This window comes from Saccostrea cucullata, unplaced genomic scaffold, assembly GCF_032062105.1.
Source record: "Saccostrea cucullata isolate Sc308-1 unplaced genomic scaffold, CSIRO_AGI_Scuc_v1 ctg13058, whole genome shotgun sequence".
Classification (NCBI taxonomy): domain Eukaryota; kingdom Metazoa; phylum Mollusca; class Bivalvia; order Ostreida; family Ostreidae; genus Saccostrea; species Saccostrea cuccullata.
Window position 1 is genome coordinate 1 of NW_026920877.1, and position 17,120 is coordinate 17,120.

The 17,120-nt window shown below is 34.1% G+C and overlaps 1 protein-coding gene and 1 long non-coding RNA gene across 2 annotated transcripts; one reads left to right on the forward strand and one right to left on the reverse strand.

Moving 5' to 3' along the window:
- The first annotated feature begins 29 nt into the window (after positions 1-29).
- On the forward strand, positions 30-3,958 carry LOC134258556 (uncharacterized). Its single transcript, XR_009990178.1, has 2 exons — positions 30-163; positions 1,042-3,958. It is a non-coding gene; the product is annotated as an uncharacterized LOC134258556 (long non-coding RNA).
- Positions 3,959-9,669: 5,711 nt separating this feature from the next.
- LOC134258557 (tRNA-dihydrouridine(47) synthase [NAD(P)(+)]-like) lies at positions 9,670-16,829 on the reverse strand (the record flags this gene model as incomplete). Its single annotated transcript, XM_062741112.1, has 12 exons — positions 9,670-9,845; positions 10,575-10,703; positions 11,677-11,865; positions 12,243-12,321; positions 12,992-13,088; positions 13,561-13,737; positions 14,290-14,406; positions 14,615-14,767; positions 14,996-15,037; positions 15,234-15,289; positions 15,705-15,909; positions 16,498-16,829. Coding segments are annotated over 12 exons (1,649 nt in total), but the record flags the coding sequence as incomplete, so codon positions are not given.
- Positions 16,830-17,120: the final 291 nt, after the last annotated feature.

Consider the following 17,120-nt stretch of genomic DNA (forward strand, 5'->3'; position numbering starts at 1 on the left):
TGAATTACGTCTTCTGTTGACTGTTTTGCAGGCCCAGTTTTACATTTTTGACAAGATTAAGACAGAAGGAGGGTTCCAGAGAATAGAGGAAGTCCACCTTAGGTCAGAGGTCATGGTCCCGAGAAGCATGATTGGAAGAATTATTGGGAAAGGAGGACAAAATGTAAGCATTATATAACTAACAAATCGGAACAAACAAAGCCATTTATTTAAAAGTACATTTAGTTGAATTCAGCGGTGCACTAAATTTTTCCTCTTTATTCCATGACAATGCAGACTGCTTGGGTAGGAGTTCTTCTTAATTGCTATGTTTATCAACTTTGATTTGTGAAAATTTTTATTTTTTTTTTTTTTTTGAGTTGTAGAGAATTAAACCCCATGTATATGCTGTTGGGTTACATATAGCGAAGAAAATTTTACATTAAAACTGTATGGTCCATTAGTGTACACATTCATGTATTTTTCCCCATGAAAATAGGCCTCTATCTTGTGTTCAAATGATGAAAAAATGTCCTTTCCACTTATCGTATATTTTGTTCTTTAGTTGTATTAGTTAAAGAAGTGATTCTTGATTACAAACAAAAATATTATTCTATTGTAAATGTATTTTATTTTGCTGTGTATTCTATTTGGTAGAAAATTATTTTTCAACAAGTAAGCATAGATTTGATTTGGCGCTTTTTAAATGTGCTTTAAAACATGAATGTTTAAAACATTTCATGATGTACTTGAAGAAGTGGAGGCTGCTCTTCACAAGTCACTAAATAGAATACACAGCCAAATGTAAAACGTTTACAGTATTTCTTTTTGTTCTTATTGATTGGTTTTCAAATTTCTAAATTTCTTAAATTACTCCTAAAGACAGGATTTGATATTGCAAGTCTAAAAGCTGTTGGGAATGTTAAAAAGAATTTTCCATTATGCATTTCATCCAAAATTGTGTAAAGGACAACATTTAACATTTTGAGACTAACTAGTAGATTGTAGCAATCTTGCCTGGTTTTAATCTCCATATTTATCGTGATTTTCTTTCTTAACTAGGTTCGGGAAATGCAGCGAGTAAGTGGTGCAATAGTTAAAGTTCCTGACCAGAATTCCCAGAGCCACCAGGACGGAGACTTGGAGGTGGCAGTCTCTATAATCGGACATTTCTATGCTATGCAGCCCGCCATTAGAAGAATCAGGTCACTGGTCAATCCCCGCCCCCCACAGGGACCAGGACTCATGCCCGGCCAACAGAGGCGATTACAGCCGAGACCCCAGCACAACGGGAAGTAAGGCTGGAGTTGGTTGTGTGTTCAGGGATGGGAAGAGGGGTACGGTTCAATTATAAGGTGTTCAACATTGAAGATGAATGCTTTGTTTTATGATGTAGGAAAGTATGATGGATTGGTTTTGAATTCATCACCCAAGAGATATTTTCGACATTTCCAAGTTGCCAAAGAATTTTTAGTTTGAGTTTGAAAATTAATTACTGGCAATAATTTCAAGTTTTAAAAAAGTAAAGGAAAAATGGGGGCTTTTTTGGGGGGATGGGGTAGGAAATCTAATTTTTTTATGTACAACATATTTTTACAAAGGGCATTACATGTAAGTATAATTTTTGAGATTTAATGCATAAAGTGCTAAATGTGAAAGGATTGGTGACATCTGTGGGTTGGAGGTACGTTTTTAATGGTTGGGTAGGATGGCTTGCCTTTTGTTGCATGCCGGGGGTAGGAACAAATGTTTATTAGGCCAGTATTGTTTTTTTTAGTATTGGCCATATTTTTTTTTTGTAATAAATTTATTTTTGATACTTGTTGACAGAATTTTTTGTTAGAATTTTTATGACCTGTTGAAGGACAAACTTTTTTTTATTGTCCATTATATTGAATAAAAAAAAGAATGAAAAAAGAATATCTTTATTTCCAACTAGACATTCTATTCAAACACTGCATACATGTACATTTATAATGTGCAACTTCAAACCAAACAGGTCTTAAAACTGACAAAGAATTGTATATCAAAGCACTACACACAGCACACTTGAAATGTCTAAAATACCGTACTACAAATTCAACTGTTACTACAGAAAGAATAGAATTCAGCTGATCTTGCCTTTGAAATTGTAATGGTTGATTTGTATGTAAATTAATTTATGAAATATGAATGTCATGTTTAAAATACAATGTAAAATTGACTTATTTTACAAACACGTGAGAAAATGGAAATCTTGATGGCATTCAGTGTATTGTAAATGTTGGAAAGGAGTTTTTATGATGAAAATGTACAAAAAAAAATTCCTGACAAATATTTCTATCGAAAAGGAATTTCTATGTACTATGCACTATTTACAAAACGAAAATGAAAATCATTATTTTCAAGGCTTTGAAAGAGTGTTATATACCCCATCTAACTTTGGATGGAACTGTAAAATATGGAAAAAAAGTCTTGTTGTTTGTTAAATAACCTTTGTAGTTTCAATTTATAATGTTATTCTGCAAGTTGCAAACAGTTAGTATTTCAATTAGTTGATTCATGGAGTTTGAAAACTTTTCCAATTTTTATGCTTCGGATGTTCATTTATTATTTTCAGTTCAGTAGAGTACTTGAAAGTTTTCACAAGGCTTTGGTACAATGGAAAAAGGTCAAGTCTTTGATCTCGTTAAAACAGGATGAATGAGAAAATATATAAAAGTACAGTCAAATTTCATTGTCTCAAACTTGATAGGCTAAGAAAAGAGCTGCCATATTTCCATGAATTTTTAGATACTGAGATTAAAATACATAAAATGGTTGCGACTTCCAACTCCAACTAAAAGAACCATAAATTAATTGATCTATGTTTGAGATGAAGTTTAATTGTATCAAGAGAAATATATATATATTATATATATAAGTTTAAAGAAAAAAATACTACCTCAGAATGCTTAAAGGGTTGTTATGTCAAAGACTTGATCTTTAAAAAGTCTTGATTAATTTTTGAACAGTAAATTAAAAAAAAAAAGTCTTTATATCATGCATTGTCTGTATCTTACATTTATAGATGTTTAAAATATGATGATGATACTTTTTCATGAAATGAAACTTGGTTTCTCTTCAACATGTATGACCGATATATCTATAAATAGTCTTTGATGAGCTGAGTATTCTTAGATACTCGGAATACCTCTGACTTTTTTCTATCACAGTATCTCCCCGTAGCTTATGTACAGGATCTTGTATTATTAGTGTATTGCCTTGTCTTCATAGCAGTAAATGCAAACACAATCACACTGACCTTTTAAAGTTTTACGTACTTAAAGAAATGGTTTCAATATCTTTTTAAGGCACTGATCTGTGCAAGGCATGGTTGCTACGAAGACATGACCCCTGGCGTTAGCAATACTTAAGTGTTTTCCCCATTTTGAATATTTTGATTGTTTCCTTGTATTAACAAACCATTACTGTGTACAGATTTTATTGTGTTAGGGACGACCACAAGAACAGCAGAAATTCACCAAAGCTCTGTCAGATGATAATATCTAACTATGAAAAGGGGAGGCTTGGATCAAAATGGACTCTTAAAAACAACTGATTTAATTGAAAATCCAAGCCTGCCCTCTGGTCTCAATAGAGAATTAATTGCTAAATGTGGCTACATAGAGAAACATGATTTTGTCTTAAACACAATTCACTGTGTATTAATGAAAATGAATGTTTGAACATTGTTTATAACATCACAGAGATCTGGAAATCGTAGTTAAGACCAATTTTTCAGTAAGTTGTGTCCCTACTCTTGAGCCACTTTTGTATCCATACAGACCCAGCAGTTTCTGTAAGCCGACTGTGCATTCTGTATATGATGTGTTCTATTGTTTATGTTTTATAACAATACAGTTGCCAGCTCTCGTGTTCTCAAAGGATGTTACAGTCAGCCAGTTCGCAATATTGTCTCCCATTTCTTACGGAAATAAAATTATTCTAGTTCATTGAATCATGGTGTATGTTTTTTTTTCATATTGACAAAGTTTGCCAGTTGAACATTAGTAGTAGATGTCTTTGTGAAGCACATATGACAGATGCCCCTGTATGGCAACTAATGACAAAGCTTTGTTTCCGATATGCAAGTGAAACTGGAACTTGATGTTTGTCATTTAATGTCCCCCTTGAGAATCGCTCGTAGTGCACCATCACTTGTCGGTGTAGAGCTGTAAATTTTGTCCTTAACTAGACAGTCGGGGATCTCTTTCATGCCAGCACTTACTATGACGGACCTCTGTTTATATATGGTCTCCTTCGGAGGACAATCTCCACTTCCTCCAGTGGGATTTGAACCGACAATGTACGAATCAACTCATATCACGACTCTAAAGCAGATGCTCTAACCACTGGGCGATGGGTTCGACAAACAAATGTATAGAAAAATAATCATGGGAACTTAAAAACTAATATAAGGAATGAAATAATTAGGTTTTGTAGACATCACAGCATGACTAAAACCATTAGTAAGTTGTGTCTTTTAAAACTTTAATATCAATGGATCAACCATCGTCGCAAACCACGGCCAAAATGTACGATCCTCTCCCATTCTGGCCGAGAGCTATATGCGGACTCCGGACCGTGGCTTAAGACGATGTGGATCAACTGAGATTAAGTTTTGTATATATCATTTAAATGAATGAGGAAAAAATCAACTGACAGTAAATTTTATATCATTTAAATGAAGAAAGAAAAAAACAACTGACAGTAAATTTTATATCATTTAAATGAATTAGGAAAAAATGTCTTGTAGTTACTGCTAAGATGCACTATAATTTTTTTTCACACACAATCACTATTAATTGGCACTAATATGTGATATTCCTCTACAGCTATCATGTTTCAGATTTCCATCTTGGGTATTTTGAAAATGAAGGATTTCTTCCAGTCTATTGGTATTGGACTTTTGCGAAGACACTGACTTTTACAGTTGACGGCTTACTTGGATATTTAAACCTGCGTCATGTACGGAGGTATGGAATTGAAAATAGAATGGAAAATAAATAAGAAAACATCCATTGAGGTGAAAGTTATTGTATTCGAGGCTTTGAAATAATTTATCAAACAAAAAATAAAATTGGTGGTAGGATAAAATTCATTTAGATATTTTATTCACGAGAATCAATATGTATATCCTTTTATTTTCAATAACTTGAGAAATTAAATAAAGAAGAAGACACATTTCGGTAGGAAAATTCTGCAGGAGATAGTCAAGACTGGAATGAAGGATGCTGAGAATAGGAATGTTACCGTTTCCTTCCTAGACAACATGATATGATCTTATTATCTTTTTGTCAAAAGTTAAGATCAATATATTTTCCACAAAAGAGCTCCCGTATATTTTCCAGGGGTAAAAATAAGCCGTCGATTGTAAAAGTCAGTGTCTTCGCAAAAGTCCATTTCCTGCTCGCTGAAAACTGTTGAGCATGATCTGAGAGAAGATAAAGTAAATTAAAGAATGAAAAGTTAATAAAAAGAATAAAAAGTAAATTAACAGTATGAAAACAAAACAGATTGTAAAGTGAATTAACAGAACGTAAGGTAAGAAAGAGTGTTAAGTAAATAAAGAGTGTTAATGGTCAGTGTTACGTAAATAGAGTGTAGAGTAACACTAGTCAGTGTTAAGTAAAATAGATTGTTAAGTAAATAGTCAGAGTGATAAGTAAATAGTTGAAGTGTTACGTGAAATAGTCAGAGTGTTAATAGTCAAAGTGTTAACTAAATAATCAGTGTCAGTAAATAGTCAGTGTTGAGTAAATAGTCAGAGTGTTAATGGTCATAGTGTTGAGAAAAAAGAGAGTTAATAGTCAGTGTTAAGTAAATAGTCGGAGTGATAAGTAAATTGTCAGAGTGTTAAGTAAATAGTCAGTGTTAAGAAAATATTCAGTGTCAGTAAATAGTCAGCGTGTTAAGTAAATAGTCAGAGTGTTAATAGTCAGAGTGTTAAGTAAATAGTCAGTGTCAGTAAATAGTCAGTGTTTAGTAAATAGTCAGTGTTAAGTAAATAGTCAGTGTCAGTAAATAGTCAGTGTTTTGTAAATAGACAGTGTTAAGTAAATAGTCAGAGAGTTAATGGTCAGTGTTGAGTAAATAGTCAGTGTTAAGTGAATAATCAGAGTGTTAATAGTCAGTGTTACGTAAAACGTCAGTGTTTTAGTAAATAGTCAGAGTGTTAATAGTCAGAGTGTTAAGTAAATAGTCAGTGTTAAGTAAATAGTCAGTGTGTTAATAGTCAATGTTAAGTATATATTCAGTGTCAGTAAATAGTCAGTGTTTAGTAAATAGTCAGTGTTAAGTAAATAGTCAGTGTCAGTAAATAGTATACACTTATCCACTGGTTGTGAGTGGGATAGCTCTTTTATCAAACTCGGGGAACTATTCCCCGAGGGCTTGCCCGAGGGGAATAGTCCCTGTCAAGGGTTTGAAAAACGAGCTATCCCACTCAAAGCCAGTGGATAAGCATTTTATTATACTGTGATGTATAATATAATTTCTGAGGTTTGAATTTTTGGGGAGTAAGATAAAATGCAAGAATAATTTGAAATCTTGATGACGTCACAATGCTACTGAAGTCATTATGACATCATCAGTCAATAGATTTATCTGGAAATTTAAATTAGCGGCAAAAATTGCATGAAATTTTCCGAGGGTTGATAGCAAAAACTATAACCCGGGGTATAGCTTTGCTATGCGTGAACTATAAAAGATAGCTATTTTACCTTCCGAACTTTATATAGGAAACATTCTAACAGAAGTATAATAATCAGTGTTAAATAGTCAGTGTAAGTAAATAGTATGTGTCAGAAAATATTGTCAACGTCAGTAAATAGTCAATGTTTTGTAAATAGTCAATGTTTTGTAAATAGTCAGTGTTAAGTAAATAGTCACAGTGTTAATAGTCAGAGTGTTGAGTAAATAGTCAGAGTGTTAAGTGAATAGTCAGAGTGTTAATAGTCAGAGTGTTGAGTAAATAGTCAGTGTTTAGTTAATAGTCAGAGTGTTAAGTAGATAGTCAGAGTGTTAAGTAACAAGAGGCCCATGGGCCACATCGCTCACCTGAGCACTAAGGGTAGGAAAAAGTAGAAAATGGCTTTTTATTGTAAAGTTTAAATCCAAAAGTAGTCCCATGACGAATCATGGATTTGCTATTTTTTAGAAAATGATTTTTAAAGAATTTTCCTATATACAGTGGACCTTCAGATATCCGGACGCCAGATATCCGGATGCTTCAGTATTCGGACGATTTTTCATCGGAACGAAATTTTTAAATGCTATTTTGTCTTGTTTAACTGGTGATTCAGATATCCGGATGCTTCACATATCCGGACAAATGGACTTGGAACCAAAGCGTCCGGATAAATGAGGGTCCCCTGTATATCTTTAAAAACTTTGGTCGGCCATTTTGGCCCCGCCCTACCCCTAGGGGTCATGATTTGAACAAATTTGAATCTACACTACCTGAGCATGCTTCCATATAAATATGATCAATTATGGCTTTGTCATCCTTGAGAAGAAGATTTTTAAAGAATTTTCCTATATATTTCTATGTAAAACTTTGGTCGGCCATTTTGGCCCCATCCTACCCCCGGGGGTCATGATTTGAACAAACTTGAATCTACACTACCTGAACATGCTTCCATATAAATATGATGAATTATGGCTTTGTCATTCTTGAGAAGAAGATTTTTAAAGAATTTTCCTATATATTTCTATGTAAAACTTTGATACCCCATTGTGGCCCCGCCCTTCCCCCGGGGGTCATGATTTGAACAAACTTGAATCTACACTACCTGAACATGCTTCCATATAAATATGATGAATTACGGCTTTGTCATTCTTGAGAAGAAGATTTTTAAAGAATTTTCCTATATATTTCTATGTAAAACTTTGGTCGGCCATTTTGGCCCGCCCTACCCCAGGGGGTCATGATTTGAACAAATTTGAATCTACACTACCTGAACATGCTTCCATATAAATATGATGAATTATGGCTTTGCCATTCTTGAGAAGAAGATTTTTAAAGAATTTTCCTATATATTTCTATGTAAAAGTTTGGTCGGCCATTTTGGCCTCGCCCTACCCCCGGGGGTCATGATTTGAACAAACTTGAATCCACACTACCTGAGGATGTTTCCCCATAAGTTTCATCTTTCCTGGCACAGTGGTTCTTGAGAAGAAGATTTTTAAAATATGCCACTGAATTTTCATTAATTCCCAATTATCTCCCCTTTAATGAGGGTGTGGCCCTTCATTTGAACAAACTTGAATCCCCTTCACCCAAGGATACTTTGTGGCAAGTTTGGTTGAAATTGGCCCAGCGGTTCTTGAGAAGAAGTCGAAAATGTGAAAAGTTTACAGACAGACAGACGGACAGACAGACGGACAGACAGACGGACAGACGGACGCCAGACAAAATGTGATCAGAAAAGCTCACTTGAGCCTTCGGCTCAGGTGAGCTAAAAAGTCAGTGTTTAGTAATAGTCAGTGTTAAGTAAAAAGAGTGTTAATAGTCAGAGTGTTAAGTAAATAGTCAGTGTCAGTAAAATAGTCAGTGTTTTGTAAATAGTCAGTGTTAAATAAATAGTCACAGTGTTAATGGTCCGGGTGTTGAGTAAATAGTCAGTGTCAGTAAATATTCAGTGTTAAATAAATAGTCAGTGTTAATGGTCAGAGTGTTGAGTAAATAGTCAGAGTGTTAAGTAAATAGTCAGTGTAAGTTAATAGTCAGGATGTTAAGTAAATAGTCAGTGTTTAGTTAATAGTCAGAGTGTTGAGTAAATAGATGGAGTAATATAAAGCAAATAGTCAGAGTGTTAAGTAAAAAGTCAGAGTGTTAAGTAAATAGTCAGTGTTTAGTAAATAGTCAGAGTGTTAATAGTCAGAGTGTTAAGTAAATAGTCAGTGTCAGTATATAGTCAGTGTTTTGTAATAGTCAGCGTTAAGTAAATAGTCAGAGTTTTAAGTAAATAGACAGCGTTATAAGTCAGAGTGTTAATTGTCTGAGTGTTAAGTAAAATAATCAGAGTGTTAATAGTCAGAGTGTTTATATTAAGTAGACAGAGTGTTACGTAAATTGAAAGAGTATTAATAGTCAGAGAGTTTATAAGGGTATAGGATTTTTGCGAGGATGGCAGACATAATAACAATGGCTTTAATTTACAATTTACAGAAGACATCAAGACTGGAATGCAACAAAATTCTGGTCAAAAATCATTTGTCATGCAGACTTAATTCATTACATGTAGGTCACTAAACCAAGTCTTGACAATCAATCCTACCAAATTCCTGCGACGGAGTGGAAACGTTCTGGAGTTCACAAAAAATCTCACAATCAGTCGTAGACGTAAGATTGTCGTAAGATTTTTTTGTAAAATTTTCGTAAGTTTGACGTAACGTCAAAAAACAGTCGTAAGTTTACGTCTAGTCTAGGGTTGTCGTAAGTATATAAATTCTATATACTAGTATATATTCAACATATGATTAGATAACCTACATGTAAACTCTGTTGGTCTTCTGCCCCCAAAGTCTAATATTTGGGAGCATACAGTTTCTGCTCTTAGCTGCATGGAATTTCATTTTTCCACAACTTAATTTCATGTGACATAGCCTTTATTTGGGTACCAACCTTGACCTTAACTTTTGAATGCTTGGTGCTAGGGCTATCATATATTTATCATTCAAAACTGTACTTCTATATGAAATAATTAACAAAATTGTTAAAGTTTTAAAACTGTTTATTAGGTAAGGAGACATAAGAAAATCTCTGTTTTCACTTGTAAGCATTGGCCTTGTGTTTAGGGAGGAAAGAGAAACCATCAGGAACAGGTCCTAGCAGCATTTCACTGTAGAAGAACAAAATTCTGTGTTAACATCTTTTCAGACAATTTAGATGAGAATACAGGAACATTTTCATCAAGGTCTTATGTACAGTGGACCCTCATTTATCCGGACGCTTTGGTTCCCAGTCAATTTGTCCGGATATATGAAGCGTCCGGATATCTGAATTACCAGTTAAACAAGACAAAATAGAATTTAAAAATTCCGTTCCAATGAAAAGTCGTCCGGATACTGAAGCATCCGGATATCTGGCGTCCGGATATCTGAAGGTCCACTGTATATTAATAACCTTTTTTCAATTTTGATTCGAAGGTATTTACACTTTTGATTGCTAGCTTTATAAATACATGCAAGGATGCCTTTTACTCTTTCTTAAGAAAATAAAAAAGCCAAAACATGAGGCCTAAAATAATTTGTTTGTTTGCAATTGCCTCACTGCCTCACTGAAAGTGCACCTAATCCAAACTTTTTTCAGTCACTTTGTTATATATATATTTTTTTTTTTCTTCAGGATATTTCATTTTTAATTTTTGTTTTTATCAGTCAGTGGTTTATAACAAGAGTGGAGCTTATTCTTGTATAGAAGGCTAAGGAAAAGCTCTATTATTTGTTATCTAACAAAAATCTAAAAGAATGCCTACCTACTAACCCACTCAAAAACTATAGGTTGGCAATTGCAAACACAGAATTTTTAAGCTTGGCCTTACACATCTAGAATTAGAACAGAATTTTACCTGAGTTTGACCCAGTCCCCACAGTTTGGACTAGCCATAAGAGTCTCAAGGTCATTGCGACCTACATAATATGGGGGTCGTTCATTGATCCTCTGGGGCACCTGTTCTAGAAGGCCCACAGGTATATACCTGAAATCCAAAAATGTTACATCAATGTCTAATAAATAACTTTCAGTGCATTTACAGATAAATAATTTACACAGACAAATAATTTACAAGGATATTTTATTCCAGTGTTTACTTGAATAATAATGAAGTTTGTAAGCAAACTTGCAGGAAAAGGGGAAATCTGTCATTTGAAAGTTGGGAGGCCATAATAGGAATGCATCTGTACAGATCCCCTATATATTTGATAGAAGTCACAATACACTATAAAGTCTACATAAATTTAGTTTTCAAGTTCTCATGCCAATTTTTTCCACAACAGATGCGGGCAGGGGGCTTTTTATATATCATTGTATTGGCGATAAATTTGGTAAGGTATTTTTTAAAAATGTTCAATACCCAAATTTTCTATATAATTATGATAAAAGTTCTTTGTTCAAGATATAATTTCCATACTTTCCAGGTCTGCATTATCCATTGCTTATCACCGGTTGAACATAGTAGGCATTAATATCTTCAAATGTAAAAACGAAGTAGCCATGTTCTCTTTGAAAAAGGCTTCTGGAAGTTATTGTCATACTAAACTATGAAAAAATTAGGGCAGATTTTTTCATTGGTCTTTATCAAAAATACGATAAAATTTAAAATGCGGCTACATCAAAATGGATGTGCGCGGGTCTGAGAACTAGAATTTCAATTTTAAGTAGCCAGAGTACTTTTTCTTTTTCTGAAAGTTTTAAATTTTGTGTCAGAATAGACAGGGTAAAAAAAAAAAAACTATGGAAGTTAGGAAAATGGGACAGAAATTTTACGTTGGAATATACAGTGTGACGGATTGCACAGGTGTCGGATTAGACAGTTTCGACTGTATAATCCAGGACAAAGAAAAGGTAAGATTGTTTACCTGTACAGATGTATTATCCAGGACAAAGAAAAGGTAAGATTGTTTACCTGTACAGATGTATTATCCAGGACAAAGAAAGGTGAGATTTTTTACCTGTACAGAAAGGAGACCCACTCCAGTAGGAACCGCCTGGTGGTCTCCACCCCCTGGGTGTCACTCCCCCAGTGTTCCAGGCCGTTATTCACGAAGCGTTTCAGCATGTCAAATCTCTCCGAGGATGATATGTCCCAGTGCCTTCTCTCTTTCAGCTCCGTAAATATCCAAGGTTTGATCAAAGCACCTCTAAAAGAATACAAACTTTTAAATCATTATATTCCCTGATTGAAAAGTTGGAGGGTATTTAGTAATTAAATGTACGTCTGTCTGTATGTCCATCCATCCAGTTGTTACGCTTTGGGGTAAGGCCATTGTTCACCTCCTATTTAACATTTTGATCTGACACATATTTTGGCTCTCCAAAAGCAAAACATAGACTTTGCCATTATAATCATATGGAAGGCAGGGGGGTATCATTTAATTAGTAAGCTCATTGCTCAAAGTATCTCTAGATTACATTTATTTCTTAATCTTCTGGAGATTTGCAGAGCTTAAAATTTTTAAGTATATACCAGTAGTAAATACTATAAGCATGATTATGGGACATAAATTTATGTTCCTACCTGGCCACCATACATCCCGAGACCCTTGTGTTTTGGAGATGAAGATCCAGATCCTCATATGACAGAATATCCCCGTTACCTAAAGAAGACAAACCATGTGGAAACATTGAAAAAGCACCAAAAGATACCAAGCCAAGTCACATACTCTGATACTTTTCTATGCCACATTCAAATGTAATAAGAATTAAATTTAAATAGTGTTCACATGGAAAATTTAAATTAACAGTAGTTTACTGGGCATTAAATTATTTCACATTACTTCTGTGTGAATGCCGTCAAGTCACATACTCTGATACTTTTCTATCCCATGTTCAAATGTAATAAGAATTAAATTTAAATAGTGTTCACATGGAAAATTTACAATAACAGTAGTTTACTGGGCATTAAATTAATTCACATTACTTCTGTGTGAATGCCATGGGAGGCTGATTCAAATTAAATTCTGACGCATTCGTTATGACAAAATTATAGCCCACATGAATTTGGGCTTTTCTTTTGATCTTCATTAGCAGAATTTTTTTCCTTACAGATACACTCTTATGTAAGACTTTCATTACCCATTGTAGCTCCACCCAACCCCTGGGGTTCATGATTTGAACAAATCTTAATCTAACTGCACTATTTTACATAAATGTGACTGATCATCAGCTTTGCTGTTCTTGGCCATCATCTCAGGTAAGCTTAACACAATGGCAAGGCCTTGAGTTGCTTTAATTAGTACTGAGAAAGTTTGGAGTTGAAATACTTACCGAACACAGGCATTGGTTTACCCGCCTCTGCACATTGGTCAATGTAGTCCCAGTCTGCTAGCCGAGTGTACCTCTGTTCTCGTGATCTACCATGTAACTGTCAAATTTAATAGAAGTTATTAAAGGACTTTCAACATTAAAAGTTCCTCATTGACACATACAACTCCCACTATTAAATTACAAATAATTTTACAATGTTTTAAACACATTTTAACACGTTTTAAACAGACCATATGATTCAAGCAATGATAATACATGTTTGGTACATGTACAGTGCATGTAATACTGTTGAATAAAATGAAATGACAAAACTTAAACATTTTTTTCACCTTTACTTTCAAGCTTGTGAAAAATCCATTACCCAACTATCAGTCTGAGGGTGAATTGTAGTATATAATATGTAAATCAATTTTTATGCAACAATAATGCACAGAATTTACATAAAATATTTAAGAGTATGTTTTACATGACAATTCCAAGACCTCCACAATAATAAGAGTTTTCCTCTTGTAATCATTTAACTAGTCATTCTTGGGATGGAATGAAAACAAAATATGACAAGTACTCACTGTTACCATGGAGACCCCCCAATCTCTCAGTTTGGGTATGACCGTGTGAGCAATGTTCTTGTTGTCAAATATTCCCGTCCTCATTTTAACAGTCAGCGGAACGTCCAGTACGGATCTCATACCCGCGATAATCTGCTCAAACTTGTTAAGTCGACCAATCAACGCACACCCTTCCCCCTAAAAAAATCAAATTAACGATTAGTATGCACATGTTTACTCTATATAATATTAACAAATCCTAAGAATTTGTTTGAGGTTTGACTGTATTTGAATACTATGATTAATACTACAACAAAACTCGGTTATAACAAAGTCACTGGGACCAATAAAATTACTTCGTTATATCCGTAATTCACTATATCATTAATTCTATATAGCTGGGATCCAAGATGACTTCGCTATATCCGTAAATTCACAATATCCGTGTTCGTACTAAACGAGTTTTGCTGTACATGTATATGTTATCCAGGTTCAATCAAGGGTATTTCCTTAGTAAACCAAAGGTTAACCGGGGGTATCTCAAACTAGCGAATAGATTTATTACGTACTACAAGGCATTGTGACGTCACATTACTTGCTTTTATGATAGATGTGATAGAGAAACTATGCATTGTGATGTCACATTATTTACCCATTGTCCTGAGTTGGGTGTATAGAAATTTACATCCAGTTTGCTATGAACCAATCAGATCTCATGTTACAAGTTACATAGGAAATAAAAGTGTGTACCTTCTTGTACACCAGATCTATTGGACAGCCGCAGTTAAGATCCAGAAAATCTAGTTCTACATTCTCGTTGATCAGCTGTGAACACTTTGTCAGTGTGTCTGCAAAACCACCACAAATCTGAAATGAAAGAAAAACAGGCTCAATCTTTATATTAGTGTTTCTATCAACTTGAGCTTTCAGCTAAAAACTTGAAAATAAACTAAAACTCTGGTATGAGAGTGCATTATACAGTCCATTATCTATTTCCGTGGCATTTTCAAGACAAAGAAATAGTCTGTCTTACATGCATGTAATTAATAAAACTTCATTTGTAAATTTCTCTTACCTGTACCCCAAACAAATCCTCACTTTCGTGCCTCTTTAGTAACGCCCACTCGGAGGCCTGACCTTGAAGAAGGTTCAAGGACATTGCCATCTCACTACAGGTGATGTCAGCTCCATAGGCTTTACAGATCCTCCGAAACGGGAGGTTACCCACCTAAACAGGGTCAGTAGTAGAGAGTAATTAATACTGTATATAAAACAAAATTTACTGAATACTGTATTATCATCTTAAATTGGAATTTATCATGGCTTAAAACTTAAGTTCTAAACAATTTAAAATTACGGTAACCATGGTCTAGTCCACTAATATTTACTGTGTTCTAGACTACCTAATTTAAAGTGGTCTAGATGACTTAAGTTTGTAGTGGTATAGATAACTTACTGTGGTTAGTGGAGCCAGGTAGTTTTTTGAGCTAAAATCTATCTGAAATATCAAACAAACAGATAAGTACAGACAAAAAAAAAATTTGAAAAAAAATTGATAATCAAGAAAATTTTAAAAACTTACATTGTATGTATACATAACTAAGACAAATTACATGTAAGTTTAACAATCTTTAAATTCTTCTGTTTTGTAAATCATATTGCATGAAAAAAAGGTCATTTATGACCTAAAGTACCTTTCTGGTTTCTTGAGGTCGAAGTTTGATCACACCCTCTGATTCATCTCTGATCTCTGGAAATAATTACAGAATCTCACATTCAAAACTATTACCATTCAATTATATAGCCATTTTACATTTTACATAAAATACATTCAACATAGAAAAACAATGCCCAGCTTTTGAAAATACATGTATCTAAGAGTAAATTCTCATTAGTTAAACTAATAAAACTGTAAAGTTGGGGGTAATTTTATCCCATTAATAGGTTTTAAATCTTACATGCAACCCTGTGAACATTGTGTTTGCTTTGATAGCAATAAACAACATGCACAAGATTGTTTTTTTCTTATTTATGGTTTAAAATTCTGTATGTGTTATCCTGTTCCCCATATTTTTCTTTATTGACAAAATTTGTACAACATGTAAAGCTAAAAACACCTGAAACAGACACATGTTTTTGATGCTTGCTCATGAGTCAACACAGACCTGTAGTAGTACTAGATGTCTCCTCAGGAATCTTTGACTCCTTGCTCTCCTGCTTGACAGCACAAAGTTTAGAGAAGGTGTCGTGTTTCTCCTGGGCCCTTTTCTGCACCTGTTTGACAATTTCATTTGCCTTCTCAAAATTATATCTCTTCTTCCACAGGGTGACCTGGAGATCTTTGGACAGGGTGTTCAGGACAGTTTTCACCTTTATAATAAAATATACTGTAAGTGTACATAAAATAGCATTTTCAAAATTTAGCGCAATCATCGCTGGGTATGGAGTTGTTGTAGTGTTCATGAATTAGCGCTACACACTAATGTGCTATGTTAATATTCATAAATTATTTCTTAGCGAAATTCATGAATTAGCACATCCTTGTCCTTGCCAAAGCTGCTAAATATGAAGACCGCTTTTTTAAGTACACGTACAGTAACTTGTGTTGTTCAAGATTGAATAATGTATCTGACATATAAGTACATTTATATGATCTGAATAAATTTAATAACTAGTGAAAATTGAAAGTATTTTCTGGAAAAAAATAATTGTACCTTATCTCTGCCCAAAACTTTTATTCCTGAGAAATTTAAAGTTGAAAAACAATGTTGAAGAACAAAATGGTTTATTGGAGAAATGTATCTATAGGGGAATAATATCGAGAGGAAATTTTCCCAGTTGTAAAATTTTATTCTAAGCTCATAGATGCCCAAAAAACAGAGACACTTATTCCTTAGACAATGTAACAGAATACATTAGGATCAACATGATCAATAAATAAAGATACATATCACATACCTTAGATTTCTCCTTGTACAATTCTTCATTAACTATATTCTTGTAATCCTCAGATATGTGCTTGCTACCATATCGACACGCTATCCCATATGGACATTTCCCGTACGTCTCAAACATATAACAATCAGGGCCAATGTCTTTGGGTTTCGACTCCATGAAGGTTTTTATATCATGGGAAAACTTGCATTTCTCTCCAAAGCTACACTCTTTTTCCTTAGATATGGTGGGGCATAACTTGTCCTTCGGTTTTATGTGGGTCACTGGACGTTGTTTATTGCGGCCCTTTACCTTCATTTTTTTCTTTGGTTGTCCCTCGTTTTCATCCTGTTTACCTATAGTTAACACAAACTCACACATGAAAGTCAGTAGTAGATCAATGTCTTAAAGTTCACATATTTATAAACATCACTTCAAGTAGTTCAAGATCCAATAGCGTAATTAAGTACACAGTCAGATCTTGTCACATTCATTGATGGGGCTGAGAAAAAATTATCCTAGGATTCAAGATATAGAATTAGAAGTAAAAGGAAAGAAAAAAGTGGTTGGCACTCAAAATCACTTCTAAAAATCTATGGTATTTGATTTTAATTTCACACAGGTTGTCCTCTTTGACTCTGATTACC